The following is a 22,030-nucleotide window of genomic DNA, read 5'->3' on the forward strand; positions in this document are numbered from 1 at the left end:
AAAAGTAGCCCCAAAGAAAAATCGTCCACAATGAGTTTGAGCTACAGGCAGAGGAAATCGCACCCAATAATAGGACCCAATCTGAGAAAAAAGGGTGGGGGTGGAGAGGTCGGGCGGAGGGAGTTGTTAATTGCGGCGGCACAATGGTATTAATGAGATTAACCAAGGCAATTAGGCCGCCCGCCCAGCTCGGCCGGCCCCTCTGCCCGGCTGCCGAATGGAAAAGATTAGGTTAATTTCATTAATTCGCAATCCACAATCTCTTTTCAGGCCTTGTAACCCCCTCCCCTTGGCACCACTCCCCCTCCCCCTAGCCCCCTTCCCCCACCCAAAGGAAAAGAAAGGGCCAAATCTGGTTCTGTTTGTCATCTGCATATTACCAGGAACTAAATCCAGGATGACGTCGACTCAGTATAAAACCAACAAGAGGTTCAGCTGGTCGGAGCTCCGTCCTACCCGCGGGTTGAGTTCAGCGAACGCTGCGGCTAGGGGAGGGCGGGAGGAGGGAGAGCGGACGCAGGGGGCGGGGAGGGGCGCAGGGCTGCGCGCTCGCCGGCGCTCTCTTTCGGTTTGGTCGGCGGCTAGAGGAGAGTGGACCCCCCCACTTTAAGGCTCTGTCCTCGGCACGTTCCCGCCGCCCCCCGGTCCCGGCGCGGGGCTCGGGGATGCCCGCCAGCATGTTCAGCATCGACAACATCCTGGCCGCCCGGCCGCGCTGCAAGGACTCGGTGCTGCCGGTGGCGCCCAGCGCTGCGGCTCCCGTCGTCTTCCCGGCCCTGCACGGGGACTCGCTCTACGGCGCCAGCGGCGGCGCCTCCTCGGACTATGGCGCCTTCTACCCGCGCCCCGTGGCCCCCGGCGGCGCAGGCCTCCCGGCCGCGGTCAGCGGCTCCCGCCTCGGCTACAACAACTACTTCTACGGGCAGCTGCACGTGCAGGCGGCGCCCGTGGGCCCGGCCTGCTGCGGAGCCGTGCCGCCGCTGGGCGCCCAGCAGTGCTCCTGCGTCCCGACGCCCCCAGGTAGGGTCGCGTTCGCTCCGGCCTTTGCCGCCCACCGCGGTCCTTAGCCCATGGGGCCAGTTGGTTAATTCACCTTCTTCAAACTTTGCTCCTCCTGCAAGTCCCCCCCTCCGCTTTTGCCGATCGGGCGCAGGAGTTTGCAAACTTCTTGCTGCAAACTTTTGGCCAGCGTTCGCGAAAACTGGAATTCAGTGCCTGCCCGGGGAGACTGGGTTTTTTTTTAAATTCTCTGACTTTGGGGGGTGTGCGGATGGACGCTCTAACACGCTCCTTTTCCCTGCACCCCTGATTCCCGTGCACCCCCAGTTCTCAGCACCCCCTTGCAGACGACTTCTAAGTGGAAGAGGGTCGGGGGCTGGCGGGCGTGCATGCGTGCGGTGGCGAGGGCGGGCGGCTGACCGTGCGCCCCACTCTGTCGCAGGCTACGAGGGCCCCGGCTCGGTGCTGGTGTCCCCTGTACCGCACCAGATGCTGCCCTACATGAACGTGGGCACGCTGTCGCGCACCGAGCTGCAGCTTCTCAACCAGCTGCACTGCCGGCGGAAGCGGCGGCACCGCACCATCTTCACTGACGAGCAGCTCGAAGCGCTCGAGAACCTCTTCCAGGAGACCAAGTACCCGGACGTGGGCACGCGCGAGCAGCTGGCCCGGAAAGTGCACCTCCGCGAGGAGAAAGTGGAGGTAGGCGCCGGGGCCTGCCGCGGGCGCCTAGCGGTCTTTCCCCGCGAGGTGGGGCCCCAGCCGGGTTTGCCCAGCCCTGCTTGGCTCTACCCGCACTTTAAAAACATCCCGATGGCGGCCCGCAGGCTGCTGGAGGGCGCTTTAGGCCCAGGAAGTTGAATGAAAACGCGGAAGCGGGAGCGAGCGGCTCCCCTCCTTTTGTTGGCCTGCGCGAGGTGTCCCGCCGCCACACCGAGCTACCCGGGTGCCCCGGGACTGGGGGAAGCGCGCCTTTGATCTGAAATGTTTTGTCCTCCGTTGCGCAACAGGTCTGGTTTAAGAACCGCCGCGCCAAATGGAGGCGGCAGAAGCGGTCCTCATCGGAGGAGTCGGAGAACGCGGAGAAGTGGAACAAGACGTCGTCGTCGTCGTCGAAGGCATCACCGGAGAAGAGGGAAGAGGAAGGTAAAAGCGATTTGGACTCGGACAGCTGACGGCCGCGGGACACTTGCTCGTATTACTTACCTAACTCGAAGGACTTGCACAGACAGACGATGCTACTTTCTTGCACACGCGCTGCCTTGCGGGAGGGGGTCGAGAAAGAGGAACGAAGAGCTGTAAATAGTGTACAGAGTCGGGAGGGTCGGCGCCTCGGGTCAGGGCGCGCCGGGACCCACAGCCCAGCAGCCCGACGCCGCCCGCGACTAGCCCCCCACCGTAGTATTTATAGTTAAATTAAGGGTGACAGTACAATAAAGTGATGGCGATGTAGACGGGCCACATTCTGTATTTCATACCCCACCCCCCACCCACCACCATCAATCTGGAGCCAAGAAAAGAAATCTATGTAGTCCGTAACCTCCGGAGGAAAAAATTGAGCAGCTCTGATCTACCAAAACAAACAAACAAACAAGAAATGAAACTCTGGGTAACAGTCACAGCATGGGTGTCCTGGTTTAAAATGAAACCTTATGTCTAGGAAGGGTTGGAGAGTAGGGTTGCCGGGCCAGAGTGGGGAGGAGGTACATTGCAGTTGAGAGGGGCAGCCTGGGTCCCTCACTTCCCTCTTCCACGGGCAGAAGGAGCACTCCTTCCCTCGCTGATGAGGGAGAGGTGAGAGCTAGGGGAGTCCTGGAGCTCCCACAGAGCCCACCGCTCCAAGCTGCTCAGCCCTGCTCCTGAGAAACCTAAGGCGGCAGGCCCACGGGGGAATTAGGCAGCGGGCATGCCAGCTCCCCCAGCACTTTCCTGGATCTTCCACAGATGCTCCAGCTGCCCAGCTCCACATGCGAGTTGCCCCTTCCCCCAGGGCAAGCGTTTCTGCTCTGACATTTCTGAGCTGTGCGCCCTAGAGCTGGCCGGGACCAGGCGCTGCTCCTGCTGCGCTGCGCTTCTCCCTGGGCATCTGGAGTGACCAGGGCCGCACGTGATGCACTCAAGGCCAGCCTTGTCTAAGAGGGCACCGCTGGTGGGGTCACTTCCAGGTGGCGGTACCGACACCTCCTGCTTCTTCCCCAGACTGTCTTCCCTCTGCACCAACTGGGCGGAGAAGGGAGCTCCCGGGAACGCGCCCAGTGCGCTGGTGGGCAGTTTATGAAGGATTGGAGAAGCCCCCGCCCCCAGTGCGGATAAGCGCCTGGGCCAGGGATGAAGACAAGAGCCTGCCGTCTGTATGGTTCCCCAGGCCGTCCTGGGGATGGAAGTGGAGACTAAGGGCCAGCAGGAATGGCTTTCAACTGTCTTCGGTTTACCATTTTGTAGACTTAAAGCTAAGGCTTAGAGAGCTTTCCAGCTTGGCTTCCGGCAACAGCCGGCTGCAGGGACTTGTTCTTTCTCTTGGGCTACCTCGGGTATTTGGTGCAAGATCCCTCCAGAGAAAGGTTGTGCATCCTGGCTTTGGGACACAGCACGTGAAAAGTAACAGTGTTTTAGAAGAAGCAGTATGTTTTTTTCACAGCTTGCAGATTTGCAAGGTAAAAATGACTCCTGTAGCGGGTAGCAGGCAAAATGATACCTATGAAATATGAGTGACTACCCCATTACTGCCTTTTTAATAAGGGGTATCCCTAGACAAAAGAAAGAGGCAGTGTTTTGGAGGCCGGGTCTGCCTCAGGAGGCAAGATTGCCTTGGTTCTTATCCAGACTTCATTTTGTGACCTTGGGCAAGTTACGTAACCCCTCTGACCCCGCACCTTCCGTAACCAAAATAGGCATGGTCATAGTATCTGTTTCCCAGGGTGGCTGTGGACGTTAAAGACCCCCAGCTTACAGAGAATGGCACCTGGCATAAGGGAATCCTTCAACACAATTTTTAAAAAAATATTATGATTGATACTGTGTCAGACCCAATACTTCAATATTTATATACATTATTTTATTTTACCTTTCAAGAACTCTTAAGAGTTGGGGAATGTTTTCACCATTTTACAGATGAGGAAATTAAGGTTCTGAAAGGTTAAATACTTTAACAACCTATAGCTTGTAAGAAATAAAGAGGAGACATCATCTTTGCCCAAGTGAGTCTTGTACCGTGATTGGAAATGTTTTCATTAACTGTTCTTATGAGGAAATATTCAAAGAAGCCTTTATGTTAATTTCAAATGAATCTTGCAATGGCTATTAATGTACCTCCCACTTAGAATTCCAGGGTGGGAGGACCTTGCCTGGCTTGCACCCCCTGCTTCCCAATAGTCGATGTTCTTGGATGGTGTCCTCTGCAATGAGCCTGCAGGGACATCTGGAACATTCTAATGTAAGGCAGAGTGGGCAGTGTCATTCCACCCAGATAATTTATTTTTATTTTTATTTTTATTGAGACGGAGCCTTGATCTGTTGCCCAGGCTGGAGTACAGTGGTGCAATCTCGGCTCACTGCAACCTCCTCCTCCCAGGTTCAAGTATTCTCCTGTCTCAGCCTCCCAAGTGGCTGGGATTACAGGCATGTGCCACCATGGCCTGGCTAATTTTTTGCATTTTTAGTAGAGACAGGGTTTTACCATGTTGGCCAGGCTGGTCTCGAACTCCTGACCTCAAGTGATCCACCAGCCTCGGCCTCGCCTCACAAAATGCTGAGATTACAGGCATGAGCCACAGGGCCTGGCCCCACCCAGAGAAATTTGACCTCTGCAGGACTATTTATAAACTCTGTGTGTCTCTTTGCACATGACTTGCCCTCAGGCCCCCAATAAAAGACGATTGTTCATTTTTCTAAAAATCTGCATTTATCTAGTCTGGAAAGCAAGTGACAGGGGCAGGGGAATTGAGGAGGGATAGATCCTTGTCCCCTATTAGTGTTTGGTGAAAAGCTGTAGTGAATGGAGGGAAGAGTGGTCCAAGAGCCAGAGAACTCTCCTGTCCTGGCCCGGGGCAGGCACAAGGTGGCAGGAGAAAGCTCCTTCACTATCCACATCTCCACATCAGAATCCCCTGTGAAGTGTTTGAGGATTGGCCCCGTTCATAGGAAATAAACGTATCTGGAGTGAAGAGAGAACTGCCAGGATGGTCTCATTATAGTCCCCACACCTACCTTCCCAGATGGCTATGGGTTCAAACCTCTGTCAGCTTGGCTGTCAGTGTTAGGAAGGGCTGGACGGGGTCACGGAGCAAAAGGTACTTAGGCTTTGAGAGTCCCCATTGGCTGAGCTGTGGGCCTTAGTAGCTTGCTTCAGTGGGAATTTGGGTCATGGTGCCGATAGGTAGTGTGTATACGTGTTAAAGTGGACAAGGTGTAAGCCAGGTGACTTTGCTTTAGTTATTTCCAATCTGAACCCCCGCCGCCAGACCACCAAAGGTGTTTTGTCCATTTCATAGTTGAGTAAACTGAGGCACAAAGCTAACACAAAGGGGTTCCCAACTGTAGTCGGCAAGGGACCCAGCTTTTGTGATTGCCATAAATCAGGCTGCCTCATAGAATCCAGGCTGTTCTTTTGGGTGGCAATATAAACCCATAAACCCTATATAAAAGTTCACCTACAGCAAATGGCCACAGGAGTGAACATAGTTGCCCCTGGGGAATGTAAATTTGAATCTCACAAAGTGCCAGACAGTGTCTAGCAAAGAACAGTTAGGACAATTGTAACCCCTAACATGAGTCCGGCACTTTTCACTGCGAAGTGCTTCCCCACGCATCTCAGGCCATCAGGAGGCAGAATGCAGCCTAGTTTGCACATGGGAGATGGAGGCTCAGAGAGACCCAAAACTTCGCCAGGAACAAATCGTAAGTCCTGGATCCCCGACCTCAGCAGACTTGCCACACATCTCTTAAGATGGCGGAGAGGTATGAAGTAACGGCTTCCAGGTGTCTCAGGTCATCTGGGCCAAGGAGGACCCTGGCTGGAAGGAGCAGATGAGTAAGAGGAAAAGTGCAGGGTGTGGGGGAAGAAATGGGGAATCTGAGGTTCTGAGAGTCCTCCATGGAGGGTGCGTTCTAGCTGCTGTTAGCAGTCTGCTGGGCACTGGTTGGGGAAAGGGCTTGAAAACAATTGCTTTACAAAGAGCATCCACAGAAAGTGTATTTGAATTACAGTTCTTTAATTGAGTTGTTTTACTGACCTTGGAACTTTGACCTAAGGGTTTTAACCCTCGTGTAAAGGACATCTTTTTTTTTTTTTTTTTTTTTTTTTTGAGACAGAGTCTCACTTTGTCGCCCAGGGTGGAATGCAGTGGTGCGATCTCAGCTCACTGCAACCTCCGCCTCCTGGACTCAAATGATTCTTGTGTCTCAGCCACCTGAGTAGCTGGGACTATAGGCATACACCACCGTGCCCAGCTAATTTTTTTGTATTTTTAGTAGAGACGGGGCTTCACCATGCTGGCCAGGCTGGTCTTGAACTCCTGACCTCAGGTGATCCATCCACTTCAGCCTCCTAAAGTGCTGGGATTACAGGCGTGAGCCATTGTGCTCGGTGTAAAGGACATCATTTTAATGTGCATATGTGAGACTGAAGTGGGCGGATTCTTCTTTCGTTTCTTTGTGTGTGTGTGCGTTGGTGATGGGAGGGCAATGGGAGCCGGGAGGTAGGGGTGACAGGGAGCTGTTTTTCTGAGTTGTATGAGATTTTAAGTGACTCAAGTAAAATACTTTAGACACCAAGACTCTCGCACCCAAAGATACCTTGCTATGCTGGCCTTCTGACCCCAAGATCTGTACTTCACCTCCCCCAAGTTTCCTACACACCTCCTTAAGTAAAAAACAGGAGTGCAGATGCAAACTTCTGACCTTGGGGAGGCTAGGGCAACATGTTGTGGCGAGTGGACAGCTGGTGGCTGGCCTTTAGAACCATGGTGGGCCAAGCGTCCATGTGAATGGGGTCACATACTCACCGAGTGACCTGGGACAGGTTCCTTCAGCTCTGAGTCTATCAAGTTCCTTCCTCACCTGCAAAATGGGCTTGGGTAGAGGATTAGGGTTTATGGAAGTAAATAACCCAGCAGAGTGTCTGACACATTTATCATTGTAGATTTTGAAAAACACTTTCAGATCGGTTGGATAACATCCTGCATAAGTAGACTGGAATTAGGAATTAAGGAATGCACCTTGTTTTTAATTGTTGTTGGTTTAGGAGCTTATGCGTGACCACAGGACACAAACGCTAACGAAATAAGTATGATTGCCATGGATTTAAAACAAGGGAACATCTGATAAGGCGTAATAGCTTGCATTCTCTCGGAGAGGTTTAGGACAAGGAGATTTAGATGAGGAAGGAGAAAATTTGCAGTGGATTGGGATTCGATTTCCAAGGTTTGTGAAATGACCTTGACGTTTTTCAAACACAAATTAAAACAAAAGCCAGCAGCTGGTGCAGAGTCCCTTGAAAGCCCTGGATCCAGCTGGGTCTGTTAGCTATTGGAACTTCTCGCTTGTCGAGGGGACACAGAACATCCCTAGGGCTTGTCCTTAGAGCTGTGTGACAACACAGAAAACTTCTCTTTGTCCCGGCTTGGTTTTAAATCTGGGAAAAATAAAAAGCATTGTCTTTGCAGTCCAAATGACCCACCGAACAAACAGGATGAATTATGGCATGTTGCGGTATTTTCAAGTGGGTCTGTAATTTTTGGATTCCAGCAGCCTTCGTTTGTTCTCAAGTGTCCAGCCCTGGGAAGCTTCAGGGAGGAAAGATCTTAAGAATTCCTCTCCCAACCCCTCCCATCTCCTTAAGAGTTTGTTCCATTTATACCTTCTGTTTCCCCAGTTTTGAGGTCCTCCAAAGTCTGTCGATGAAATCAAGCAGCCAGGTTTAATTGAGTGAACTGCACTTCGCCCATTGCCTGCAATGCCCTCTTTTAACCTAAGCTGATTTATAGAAACTGTAATTAGTGAGATCATTTTAGCTGTGATGGACAGAATTGAAAAGTGTCCTTATCGCTTCCTCACTGATTTACTAGTTGTTTAATGCTGAGCCCAGGAAAGGCTTCGACCCTGTTGCATGATCAACTAGGCTGACCTCAGACAAGGCTGCTGCAGCTCCAGGAGACAGATTCTCCTTGTGGAACCCAGGAAGGCTGATGTCCTTCTCAACATGAACGTTCTTTCCGCTGGCTGTTTTCTTGCTCCTAACTCTCACAACTAACACACAGTAACTTGTTTATATATATATTTTTTCTTATTTGAGGGGATAGGTCAGAAATCTCTGACTAATATGAAATGTTCAGAGAAAAGACCTGTGTTGTCCAGCAGCCTGCAATGAGTAACATGGTTGTGGCCACAGGTGTAGCATCCCAAACAGGCTGCACACAGCACGGTGGCAGTGATCTCACGCGGCCACGGGGCCTCCTGGGAAACTGACATGGGTAGGGTGTTCTTCTCCAGAGCAGGAGCTTGCAGGCTTGTTGAGGCCGGTGGGGAGGAATGCGGTTTCAGAAGCCCACACCGCCAGGTGGAGGGCTCAGTGCAGACAGCCTTGGGGCCAGTGTGCGTCTGAATCACACAGGGCAGTGTTTGACCAGCCTCACGGTGATGGTGCCCGCTTTAATCATGTCCCAAACAAATTATCCAGCGAGGCCAAGAGACACTTCTTTCCAGATGGGATATGGCCAACCCTCCTTTGAAAATCCTCAAAGTGCAAACCATGGCACCAGAAAAAGAAAACTACCCTTCTCCAAGAAACGGGGGGGCCCTACGCACTTGGCACGTCCCCCTCTGCGGGGAAGACTCGGCATTCTGGAGTTGGATTCCCAGCTGTTGTTTCATCTGAAGATGTTCAGACCACTACGGAGGCCAGATGGCTGGGACATTAGAGGGTGTACATGTTCATCATTGTTTCGTACTTGAGAAATAAATATTTAAATCTGAAACCAAGTGGATCACTTTCTACTGAAGTGGGTGTTGAGTACCCCGACCCGGTCCTAAGCATAACCCCAGCTCGCATGATTCCCATCACACTCAGAACCTTCAAAGAGGTTGCCCCCACTCCACTGGTGCAGGGCCCCAGGAGCGTGATGGTGCTTCATCTATTTTGGGGTTGTTTTTGTTTCGAGTCAGCTTTGGTCACAAGAGGATTCCCGATGTGAATGGGCTGAAGTGGAGAACTGGGACCTCTGCCTTTGGCTTGATGAGACCGCCTGTATTTGTTTTGGTTCTTGCCTTTGTGGTAACTGGACATAGATATACATGTGAGAGGATGAAAACTTAACCCTTTTCTTTACTGCAATTAAAGCTCTGAAAATATTGTAGACCTTCATGGTTTATTTTTGTCTTTATAGAAGATGTTTATGTGTCGTTTCCTTTTAAAAAGATGGAAAATAGGTCAGGCATGGTGACTCGCACCTGTAATCTGAGCACTTTGGGAGGCTGAGGTGGGAGGATCGCTTGAGCCCAGGAGTTGGAGACCAGTATAGGCAATGTGGAGATACCCCCATGGTCTCTACAAAAAATGCCAAATTTAGCCAGGTCTGGTGGCATGCACACGTAGTCCCAGCTACTCAGGAGGCTAACGTGGGAGGATTGCTTGAGTCTCGGAGGTGGAGGCTGCAGTGAGCTATGATTGCACCACTGCACTCCAGCCTGGGTGACAGAAAAAGACCCAGTCTCAAAATAGATGGAAAATGTTTTCTGCAACACTGGAGTGTGTTGTAAAGAATGTACTTTACATTTGTTCAGGGATTGACAGTTCAGAATCATTTTCTTGGGTACATCCTTCTCTGATCCCCTCTACACTCTTATGAGGTAGAGGGATGGGGCCACTGTCACCTTGTTATATAGTAATGGTTATGTATTGCAGTAAAAGCTGCAGTGGCTTTTACTGTGTCCAGCACTGTTTTTTTTTATCATCTGCATTTTATTTAATCTTGTCCCAGCATCTATGAGGTTGGCATTATTGTTGCCATTTTGCGAAAGATAGGATTGGTTCTTGGACTCCAAGTCCAGTGCTCTTTCTACACTGCTTGACTATATCCCTTAATAAGGACGAACCAGGAGGTCTGAATTCAAATTCATGCCTGGTGGTCACCAGCGAGCAATGTCCCCTTCTTTCCAAAGTGAGAAAATTGTAGCTGGCTTGTGGTTAAAATGGAGTGGTTAAAGTCTAACATTATAATTCCTCATAATACGTGAAAATTACCTGGGGTAGTGGGTGTGGTGGCCACACCTGTAATCCCAGCACTTTGGGAGGCCAAGGTGGGAGGATCCAGCCTGGGCAACAGAGTAAGAGCCCCATCTGTACAGAAATAAAAATAAAAAATTAGCTGGGCATGGTGGCACATGCCTGTATTTCCAGCTACTTGGAAGGCTGAGGCAGGAGGATCACTTGAGCCTGGTAGTTCGAGGCTATAGTGAGCTGTGTTCGCACCAGTATACTCTGGCCTGGGTGAGAGAGTGAGACCCTGTCTCAAAAAAAAAAAAAATGATCTGGGGTTTTGCAAATACCAATGATTAATCCTGGTAAATATATCAACACATTAAAAATAGTCATAAGCATATAATGAAACAAAATATTTTTTTAAGATCTTCAACAACAATAGTAGTAATAATAATGATCTCCATTTCGCAGACAAACATTAAAAAGGTGCCCAGTCTGTGTCAGAAACTGTTCTACATGCTAGAGATGCAACCTCTGCCCTTATGGAGTTTTATGTTGTCTTGGGGGAGACAGTCACTAAATAAGTAGGCAGGAAGTAATTTCTTTTTTCTCTTTTTTCTTTTTCTTTTCTTTTTTTTTTTTTTTGAGATGGAGCCTTGCTCTGTTGCTCAGGCTTGTGTGCAGTGGCGTGATCTTAGCTCACTGCAACCTCCACCTCCAGAGTTCAAGCGATTCTCCTGCCTTAGCCTCCCCAAGTAGCTTGGATTACAGGCACCTGCTACCATGCCCGGCTAATTTTTTGTAATTTTAGTAAAGACAGGGTTTCACCATGTTGGCCAGACTGGTCTTGAACTCCTGACCTCAAGTGATCCACCTGTCTCGGCCTCCCAAAGTGTTGGGATTACAGACGTGAGCCACTGCACCTGGCCGACAGGCTGTAATTTCAGACGGTGGTAAGTACTAGATGAAACCTAAGTCTGGGGAGGGGATAGAGGGGCTGGGGTAGGATGGCGATACTTCACAGTGTGGTCTAAGGCCTGTGTGGTGAGGAGATTCGATGTCATCTCAAGTAATCCTCCATGACAAAGGTTGGCAAGCCGCAGCCCATGGGCCAATCCAGTCCATTGCCTATTTTGTCAATAAAGTTTTATTGGAGCACAGCCATACCCATTTATTTATGTATTGTCTGTGGTTGTTTTCCTTCTATAATGGCAGAGTTGAATAGTTGCAATGGAGACTGTATGGCCCACAAAACAAATTATTTACTATCTGTTCTTTCACAGAAAATGTTTGCCAACACCTGGTCTAAAGTTTATTAGAGTCTAAACCAGAAATGGAGACGATTGCTAATAAGTGATGAAGCCAGGATTTACACCTGTCTGTCAAGTGTCTCATTTCCTTTCCCTGTGGTCTTAGCACAGTGCTAGGCCCCCTGTTGATGACTCAGAGGGTCTGGAGGTGGGGAGTGGAGGGTGGGCTAGAAGGTTGGATATGGAAGAGCATGATATGGTGCCTGATCTTAAGAAGTGCTATTTTGGTGACATATCTACATGTGCAGGAAATGGTTTCAGAATCATATAAAACAAGATGACAAGAATGCTAAATTATGTGGTGTTAAGTAGGATACCAAGAGGGAGGACAACTTCAAACCCAGAAGGCTTCCTGGAGGAAGTGAGAATCACAAAGAGGTTAGGCTTTGGCCATGCAGAGCACAGATACGGAAACAGGTATGGTAGCAGCAAGAATGTTGCCCTGTGCAGACCAGACAGGAGCTGCTGGTCGTCACACCCAACACTCCCTTCCTCCATTCATCCAACACTTGCCAATCCCCCACTGGTTGCTGAGTCAGTCACAAACATGAATAAAGTGTCCGTCCTCAGGTGTGTGAATTAGGCTGATCCAAAAGCTAAATGACTGTGTAGAGGTGGAGGGTGAGGAAGCCCCTGAGGTCTGTGGTTGGGCAGAGGAGGGGTTCTAAGCAGGCTTCCGGCAGCGGATCACTGCAGCCGGGCAGTTTGGGCAGGGGTACAAGGGCCAAGTCTTTTGGAAAGAGGGAACCTCCTGAGCAGAGACTTGGCGGTGGCAAAGTTGGCTGTGAGGAAGAAGCCCTGGAGAGGGACTTGGCTGGGCAGAGACTGGAAGGAATTGAGGGCAGGAACTTGGGAACCCACAGTCTGGCACTGTGTAGGTGCTCAGTTCTCTGTTGTAAAGCCAACTCTTTGTTTCGAAGTATTCAAACCTACAGAATAGGTTTGCCTCCCCTTCCAGACTCCTGAAGCTGATCAGGGAGATGGCCATGGCTTCATGGCCACTGTCTTCTGCAGGGTCTTCTGGCCAGAGAGGCCTGCAGGTTGTAATCTGTCAATATCTGCTTGGCATCCTCCCCAAGGGATGGATCAGAGGCCAGAAAAATATATGGCTCAGAGCCTTCTGAAGAGGTGGGCAGTTTTGGAGTTTTGTTTTGTTTCCTTGCTTGTGTTTGGAAGGCATTTTAAGATGCAGTGATTTGGGGCCTGGCAGTGATCCATCAAGGTAATTTTTCCAGCTGCCTGTGATTCTTGGGTAGTTAACATGCCCAGGACACCCGATGCTCCATGTTCCTCTCCAACCTTAGAACCAATCCTTCCCCATGGGAACCGGCCTGGGTGTGTGTGCAGCATCTTACGCCTTATAGAACCCCCTTCACAGCTACTAACTCCCCTGTCTCTACAATGACCATGAGATGTCAGCATGGCAGGAACTGTTCTCCCCATTTTACTGAGGAGGAAACTGGATCAGAGAGGTCAATCTGCTTTCCTAAGGTCACACTGCCACAAGGGGAAGAACAGAAGAACAGTTTTCCAGGCCTTGGAACTTTCTATTTGTATCCAGCCCTGTCTACACTCAAGGGTGTAGCTGCTTTTCCTGGATATGGCCATATATTGGTTTCAGCATTAGATGTTGGCTCAAACTCAAACTGGTGACTAAATCCTTCGAGTGCCACTTCCTCCAGGCAGTTTTCATGGTCTGCAGTAGCCTTTCTCAGGTCCCAGAGATTTTGGCCTGGTTTCGTGAACATGCTTAGAGTTCACTCATGCCCACACTGCCATGATGTACCCTTCTCCAAATAAGCCAAGCTTCATTTCTGCCAGTGACTATGAGGTTCTAAAGCCTCAAGAGTGCAGATCTGCCCCAAATATCTCTTGCTGATTTGCTCCCCACATATTTTACACATTTCCATGGCATTCCCATAGAACTTTGCTCTTTTCATGTCAAGAGGGATTATCTCCATTCAAAACCTCTGGTAGTCCAGGCGCAGTGGCTCACGCCTGTAATCCCAGGGATTTGGGAGGCTGAGGCAGGTGGATCACTTGAGGGCAGGAGAGACCAGCCTGGGAAACATGGTGAAACCTGGTCTCTACTTAAAATACAAACATTGGCTGGAAGCTGTGGCACTCGCCTGTAATCCCAGCTACTCGGGAGGCTGAGGCATGAGAACTGCTTGAACTTGGGAGGCAGAGATTACAGTGAGCTGAGATCGCACCACTGCACTCCAGCTTGGGTGACAGAGCAAGACTCCATCAAAAGAAAAAAAAGAAAAAAAAAAAAAACCTCTGGTGAAAGACAAGCCTAGAGTTATATTAACTCACAGCATGGATCTATTTTTAAGCTGCTTCCTCCCAGGGAATGGGGCACAGGTCAGTGTGGATACTGAAGACAGTGAGTGTACATCAAGCTTTTTGCAGCCTGTGAGTGATTTTCACACACAGTCTCTCATTGGGGTAGCCTCCCTTTGGGGCAAGCGTTCTTCCTGTCACACGCAGGATGGGAGTGGCCTTGTAAAGCTAAATGCTGTGAGTGAGCACAGGGTGTGGGGTGGGCGGGTGGTGAGCAGTCCTCAGGCCGACTGTAGTGGTCTTGCGGCCCTGAGTCTTGCTGACTAGACCTCTGGCCGGAAAGGGGGCGGGGCCAGGAGCAGTGGCCTGACTCTGCTTGCCCTAGCCTAGCTTAGCTAGGCTTAGCTGTCAAGCCCAAGGGAGTTGCTTTTCTGGTTGGTGGGAGCCAAACCCTTCTCTGAGCTCAGCAGCCAGGCAGGGAGAATGGAGCTGCTTCTCTGAGCATGAAGTGGAAAGAACAGGAAAAATTTCCCTCCACCAGACCCTCTGCTCCTTCTGAGGGATTTAACGGCAACTCTCAGGTCCCAAATGGGGCTGAGCATGGGGTCAGGGAGGTGTGGAGTGTATCTGTAGCTGCAGCATCAGCGCCCCCTCCCCTTCCATTTCTGATTATTGCAAAGTTAGGGTTTGAATTAGGACTAAGCATAGGGCTGGGGAGGAACAGGGCAGAAGAGAGAATTGTATTAGCTGTCAGAAGTTAGGCCTCCAACCACCTTCTGGCTCAGGGAAACTTGACCACCACACTCAATATCTCTGGGCCTCAGTTTCCCCATTTGTTGAAAAGAGTCATCAGCCACAGGTAGTGGCTCATGCCTGCAATCTGAATGCTTTGGGAGGCTGAGGCAGGAGTATCGCTTGAGACCAGGAGTTTGAGACCAGCCTGGGCAACATTGTGAGACCCCTGTCTACAAAAGAATTTAAAAAAATAAAAATAAAAGCTGGGCATGGTGGCTCATGACTGTAATCCCAGTACTTTGGGAGGCTGAGGCAGGTGGATCACCAGAGGTCAGGAGTTTAAGATCAGCCTGGCCAACATGGTGAAACCCCGTCTCTACCAAAAATACAAAAATTAGTTGAGTGTGGTGGCGAGCACCTGTAATCCCAGCTACTTGGGAGGCTGAGGCAGGAGAATCACTTGAACTTGGGAGGCAGAGGTTGCAGTGAGCCGAGATTACACTATTGCACTCTAGCCTGGGCAACAAAAGCAAAACTGTCAAAAAAAAAAAAAAAAAGTCTTGAGTCCTGCCTTGTCTGCCTTGTCCACCTGTCAGGGTCGCTGGGTGGCTCACATGATGCAGGGGATGTCAGCATGCTGGGCCACTCGTCCCAGGCTTCAGTGTTGGTGTCGCAGTGGCACAAGGACTTTGGACTGTATTTGACAGTGTCCCTTTCAGCTCTGACATTCTTTATTGACTCCCCCACATCTAGGTTTCTTCGTGGGATAGGTGTGTCTGTTTCTACCCAGCCTAGTCAGAGACCTGGCCTGAGACGACCTGCCCACCATGCCCCAGGAACCTGCCCTGCAGTGCAGGCCACGGAGCCGGTCACTTCTCAGAAGGCCTTTGTGGGTCCTTTAGCAGGTGCCCTTTGGGGAAACATAGGGTGTCCAGAAGCATTGGGCCCCCACTTCTCTCCTCCTGTAGTGGGTTGGATTGCGTCCCTCAAAAACATATGTTCAAGGCTTAACACCCAGGTCCTGTGACTGTAACCTTATTCTGAAAAACGGTCTTGGCCAGGCGTGGTGGCTCACGCCTATAATCCCAGCACTTTGAGAGGCCGAGGGGGGTGGATCACTTGAGGTCAGGCGTTCAAAACCAGCCTGGCCAACATGGTAAAACCCCATCTCTACTAAAAATTCAGAAAAAATTAGCCAGGCATGGGGGCGTGCGCCTGTAGTCCCAGCTACTCTGGAGGCTGAGGCAGAAGAATCACTTGAACCTGGGAGGCAGAGGTTGCAGTGAGCTGAGATCATGCTACTGCACTCCAGCCTGGGTGACAGAGTGAGAATCCATCTCAAAAAAAAAAAAAAAAAGAAAAGAGGAAAAAGGGGCTTTGTATCTTTGCAGATGTAATTAAGTTCAGGATCTCCAGATGACATCATCCTGGATTTGAGTGGGCCCTCAATCCAATGACTGGTGTCCTCATAAGAGAAAGATAGAGGGAGATTTGAAGCAGAGAAGGTAAGAAGACACACAGGGGAGGAGGTCACGTGAGATGGAGGCAGACAGTGGCGTGATGGGGCCACCAGCCGAGGACTGTCAGAAGCCACAGGTACCTAAAAAAGGCAGGCACTGCATCCTCCCTTCCCCTCTGGAGGTGGCTCAGCCCTGGCCACACCTTGCTTTTGGGTTTCGGAAATGTGGGATGATAAGTCTGTGTTGATGGTCATTTGTTACAGCAGCCCTAGGTGACTAATACACCTGTTTGCCCTGAAACGTATGCTCGGAGTATGGCTGTGATGGTTATTGCTGAGTGTCAACTTGATTGGATTGAAGGATACAAAGCATTGATGCTGGATGTGTCTGTGAGGGTGTTACCAAAGGAGATTAACGTTTGAGTCAGTGGGCTGGGAAAGGCAGATCCATCCTTAATCTGGGTGGACACCACCTAGATCAGCTGCCAGTGTGGCTAGAATATAAGCAGGCAGAAAAATGTGAAAAGAGAGGCTGGCCTAGCCTCCCACCTACATTTTTCTCCCTTGCTGGATGCTTCCTGCCCTTGAACATCGGACTCCAAGTTCTTCAGTTTTGGGACTCGGACTGGCTCTCCTTGCTCCTCAGCTTGCAGACGGCCTGTTGTGGGACCTTGTGATCGTGCGTGTTAATACTTAATAAACTCCCGCTTAATATATTCCATCAGTTCTGTCCCTCTGGAGAACCCTGACTAATACCATGTCTCATTCTACACTTGTTCATAATGACACCTAAGTAAGGTGATTGAGGCTTGTTCACTCCTGTTCCCCTGCTCAAGCACTTCAGTATTCCATTGAGTATTAGGATGTGTAAGGAGGAGCAAGGAAACACTGATCACTGATCACTCTTTTGAAGCTTTTGTTTTCCTTCTGGAAACGTGACGGTAACATTTAGAAGAAAAACACCTAAAATGCTTTGCAGCTCAAAGAGTTGAGTGTGTGATGCTCAAGAGGGGAGAAGAAGAAAGGCCAGTGCCCAGGCAGACTGAGCGGGGCCTGCCCCTGAACATGCCTCATGATTTCCTGCCTCTGAGCATCCTTCCATGCTGTTCCCTCTGTCAAGGATGCCTCTTTTCCCTGTGGTTCTGACTTTTGAAATCCTACCTGTCTTCTAGGGGCTCCTCAGGAGGCATCATGACATAGACATCAGCTTCAGATTCAGAGACTCGGAGACTCGGTGTTCTGGTCCTGTGTGTGAGCTTGAGTAAGACTCCTTCCCACTCTGGGCCTCGGTTTCCCTATCTGTAACTACAGTTCAATTGAATGGTGTTTTGTTTGTTTGTTTGTTTGTTTTGAGATGCAGTCTTGCTCTGTCACCCAGGCTGGAGTGCAGTGGTGCGATTTCGGCTCACTGCAACCTCCACCTCCCAGGTTCAAACAATTCTCCTGCCTCAGCCTCCTGAGTAGCTGGGATTACAGGTGCCTGCTACCATGCCGGCTAGTTTTTGTATTTTTAGTAGAGATGGTATTTCACCATGTTGGCCAGGCTAGTCTTAAACTCCTTACCTCAAGTGATCTGCCCTCCTCGGCCTCCTAAAGTGCTGGAATTGCAGGCTTGAGCCACCGCGCCTGGCCTCAGCAGGTATTTATGAAGCACATACTATACATTAAGTAGGGCCTTGGATGTTGGGGATTAAAGTTAAATATACAGACCAGTTACATAACTGTAACATCTAATCTCAGGTCGTAAGAGAGATTTGTGGAGTGAATGCGTCGGTGAGTCAGTGAGTGAGTAAATGCCTTTCATTGTCTGTTTGTCATTTTTCCTCTCGTTGGGTCTTCCTGTGGGGTGGTGTGCTGGAGCTTTCTGTGTCCACGTCAGTTTCTCCCTCTACTTGAGCACTCTAGAGGCAGCACCAACTGTAGAATAAGAAGACAGACCAGGAGGGGCTATGAATGGTGCAGAATTTGGATTTTTGCAGAATGATTCAGATCACAGGATGCGAGCAGGTGTCTGTACTTTCTTAGGTCACCAGGGGACCTAAGGGCATTATGATTCTTCTGCTGAGACTCTTGAACATCCATTGAGATAAAATCCTATCATTGCAAACCCCAAAGAGTTACTTGGTTTTTCTGGCTGTGCTGGGCTCTGGGTATATCAGCTTCCACTTGTAGTTCCTACGTCACGGGTTTTGTTGTGGGACCTGGCGGCCTGATGCATCATCCTACTGTTGTTGGAGTCAAACTAACTCAGTTCTCATCTGGCACCACCAGGTGTAAGCTTCATGACCTCGGACCACTCACCTAACTTTTCTGAGCTTCATTTCCTTCGTCTGGAAAGAGATCATGAGGCAGTGCACTTCCTCCAGTGTCTACAAGGGACGGGTCCTCAAGAAACAGAAGCTGTTGTTCTTAGGAACGTTGTGTGATGCTGTTCTTTGCTGTTTATGATTTCATTTGTTCAGTCTAAGACTGGGCATTGAACTACTAGGAGATGGAGAGTTGGATCAGTTTCCTCAGGCTTCTCTAACAAATGACCACAAACTGGGTGACTCCAAACAACAGAAATTTATTCTTACACAGTTCCGGAGGCCTGAAGTCCAAAATCAAAAGTCTCAGCAGTGCCATGCTTTCTCTGGAGGCGCTCAGGAAGATCCCATTCCTTCCTTCTTCCACCATCTGGTGGATCCAGGCGTTCCTAAGCTTGTGACTTCATCACTCCAATCTTGGCTTCTGTTTCATGTGGCCTTGTTCCCTGTGTCTCTCTCTGTCTTGAATGTACCTTTTCTTTTTTCTTTTTTTTTTCTTTTTAAGACAGAGTCTTGGCTGGGCGCGGTGACTCAAGCCTGTAATCCCAGGACTTTGGGAGGCCGAGGCGGGTGGATCACGAGGTCAGGAGATCGAGACTATCCTGGCTAACATGGTGAAACCCCGTCTCTACTAAAAATACAAAAAACTAGCCGGGCGTGGTGGCAGGCGCCTGTAGTCTCAGCTACTTGGGAGGCTGAGGCGGGAGAATGGCGTGAACCCGGGAGGCAGAGCTTGCAGTGAGCCGAGATCACGCCACTGCACTCCAGCCTGGGAGACACAGCGAGACTCCGTCTCAAAAAAAAAAAAAAAAGACAGAGTCTTGCTCTGTCGCCCAGTCTGGAGTGCATTGGCGCGACCTTGGCTCACTGCAACCTCCACCTCCTGGGTTCAAGCAATTCTCCTGCCTCAGCCTTCTGAGTGCCTGGGATTACAGGCACCTGCCACCATGCCCAGTTAATTTTTTGTACTTTTAGTAGAGACGGGGTTTCACCATGTTCGCCGGGCTGGTCTCAAACTCCTGACCTCTAGTGATCTGCCCGCCTCTGCCTCCCAAAGTACTGGGATTACAGGCATAAGCCACTGTGCCCAGTCAAACATACCTTTTCTACTCAAAGAACATTTGCCATTGGATTTAGGGTCTACCCAGGTAATCCAGAATGATCTCATTTTGAGGTCTTTAGTTACATCAGCAAAGACCCTTTCCCCAAATAAGGCCCCATTCATGGACTCCTGGGGTTGAGATATGGACACAGCGTTTTGAGAGTCACCATTCAACTCACTCCAGGAGGTACAGAAAATGAGGAATTGCTGTGAACCCATTTCTCGGCAGAGTATGAATTGTTTCTCTTACCTGCTCATCATGCTAAGAGTATCTGGAGCAGGCAAGTCCTCTTGGAAGTTACACTGAGGCTTGACCTACCTGTACCTGTGACGCACCTGCACGCCATCCCTAGCATGCACAGGGCAGGTTGCAAATGCCAGGGAGTTGAAAACCCTGGAAGCAGCAAGGGAGACAGATGGGACCAAAGGCTGCCTGTATCAGTCTGCTCCGGCTGCCATAACAAAATGTCACACACAGGGTGGCTGAAACAGAAACACTTATTTTCTCATAGTTCTGGAGGCTGAAAGTCCAAGTTCATGGTGCCATCAAAACTGGTTTCTGGTGTGGCCTCTCTCGTTGGCTTGCAGATGGTTGCTGCCATCTTCCACCGTGTCTCACACAGCTTCCTCTCTCTTGGAGTTTCTTCTCCTTCTCCTTCTCTTTTTTTTTTTTTTTTTTTTTTTTGAGATGGAGTCTTGCTCTGTTGACCAGGCTGGAGGGCAATGGCGAGATCTCAGCTCACTGCAACCTCTGCCCCCTGGGTTCAAGCGATTCTCCTGCCTCAGCCTCTCAAGTAGCTGGGATTACAGGCATGTGCCACAATGCCTGGCTAATTTTTGTATTTTTAGTAGAGACGGGATTTCGCCATATTGGCGAGGGTGGTCTTGAACTCTTGACGTCAGGTGATTCACCGCCTCGGCCTCGCAAAGTGCTGGGATTACAGGTGTGCGTTACGGCGCCCAACCTATCTCTTTCTCTTCTTGTAAGGACCACAGTCCGATCGGACTGGAGCCCCACCCTTATGACCTCATGTAACCTTAATCACCTCTTTGAAGCCCTTCTGTCCAAATTCAGTCACATTGGAGGTTGGGGCTTCACCATATGAATTTGAGAAGGACATACTTCCATCCGTAATACCTCTTTTGATTAGCTTCGCCAGTGGAACCAACATTTTGAGAAATTTGACCTACCAGGTGGTGGAATTCTTTTTTTTAAATTTGAGATGGAGTCTTGCTCTGTTGCCCAGGCTGGAGTGCAGTGGTGCGATCTCCACTCACTGCAACCTCCACCTCCTGGGTTCAAGCGATTCTCCTGCCTCAGCCTCCCGAGTAGCTGGGATTACAGGCATATGCCACCACGCCCGCCTAATTTTTTATATTTATGGTAGAGACGGGGTTTCACCATGTTAGCCAGGATGGTCTCCCTCTCCTGACCTTGTGATCCGCCCACCTCAGCCTCTCAAAGTGCTGGGATTACAGGTGTGAAGGTGGTGGAATTCTTAAGTCATTCCTAATTTTCCCTGTTTTATTAACCAACAGCACCCACCTGAGCTTCCACCATCTACAGACACTTCATGAGACTCTTTGTGGGACTCTACGTAGTGATGCTACTAATATCAGCCACCACATATAGAGCGTTGAATACGATGCTGACACGGTGCTGGACATTTTATATTCAATCTGTCCAGGCCTCACTGCACCCTCAACCTATAAGCAGGGACAATTTTTTGTTCCTCATCCATGAGGAGCTTGAGGCACACAGAGCAGAGGAGTCTTAGCTAGAAGCATCAGGGAGGCATTGCAAAAGCACTTCTGAGTCCAGGGACTGTGTTTCTTCCCTTCCCCATCATTTCTCACCTCTCTGGGTGGAGGGAAGGACCTTGAACACTCAACTTGGGCACCGCTACCCTGCCTTTAATTCCCCCAAAAGTCTGCTCTTCCCCATCCTGCAAATCTCTCTGCCTCTGTCTGGAAAGTTACAGCCCTGGCCGATAAACTGCTGTCTTCTCTTTAATCATCCACAGGCCAGCTCCACAGGGATGTCCGCTGGCCTTCTCAGTGCCTGCTTAGGGAAAAAACCTTCCCCACACGTAGCAACGGTTTCCAGGCCGGGCTGCTCTGAGGGCTTCCAAGTAGAGGGATCATTTGGATAGTGACCAGATTCTCCGTGGGATGGAGGTGACCGCCAGCCAGCATGAAGGGTGAGCGTGTCTCTTTGCAATGAAGGCTGATCAACCTCAAGGATGTCGCACTGTTTTAGTGCCTGGGGCATTCACATCACTGCCCGGGAAGATGGGATGTGTTTGTCTTTTAGGAAGAGCGGTTCGTTTTCAGAGCAGAGGGAAAGAGATCGGACCTGCTGTGGCCTCTTCCTCACACTTGCCCCAGTAGCATCTCTTGCCAGATTGATAGAACATGCTCCAGCTTGCTTTTGGTTTTGTTTAGATCCTCATTGGAAATGAACGATCTGCAATCATTTTGGCCCCATTCAATTAAATGGTTGAGGTTGTCTCTATTTTTTATCATCCTTAGGGGTTGGTCTGCATTTGGTCAAAATTATGTGACTGTCGACAGACGGCAGTAAAAGTGCTTTCGCAGGCAGGATGGGGTGGTGGGAAGAGCTTGTGTCTGGAGGTG

At 50.0% G+C, this 22,030-nt stretch overlaps 1 protein-coding gene across 1 annotated transcript; it reads left to right on the top strand.

The window, feature by feature from the left end:
• Positions 1-552: 552 nt before the first annotated feature.
• Positions 553-2,649, top strand: LOC105467482 (goosecoid homeobox). Its single transcript, XM_011717098.2, has 3 exons — positions 553-1,020; positions 1,442-1,701; positions 2,010-2,649. Exons 1-3 carry the CDS (start codon positions 666-668, stop codon positions 2,172-2,174), a joined length of 780 nt encoding a protein of 259 aa, XP_011715400.1. The 5' UTR covers positions 553-665; the 3' UTR covers positions 2,175-2,649.
• The last annotated feature ends 19,381 nt before the right edge of the window (positions 2,650-22,030 follow it).

This window comes from Macaca nemestrina, chromosome 7, assembly GCF_043159975.1.
Source record: "Macaca nemestrina isolate mMacNem1 chromosome 7, mMacNem.hap1, whole genome shotgun sequence".
Taxonomy (NCBI): domain Eukaryota; kingdom Metazoa; phylum Chordata; class Mammalia; order Primates; family Cercopithecidae; genus Macaca; species Macaca nemestrina.

Bases quoted from the DNA above. Each gene is read 5' to 3' on its own strand.
- LOC105467482 (XM_011717098.2), top strand. From the start codon at position 666: ATGCCCGCCAGCATGTTCAGCATCGACAACATCCTGGCCGCCCGGCCG. The intron at 1,021-1,441 runs GTAGGGTCGCGT...ACTCTGTCGCAG, and splicing joins CTGCGTCCCGACGCCCCCAG to GCTACGAGGGCCCCGGCTCG. The intron at 1,702-2,009 runs GTAGGCGCCGGG...GTTGCGCAACAG, and splicing joins TCCGCGAGGAGAAAGTGGAG to GTCTGGTTTAAGAACCGCCG.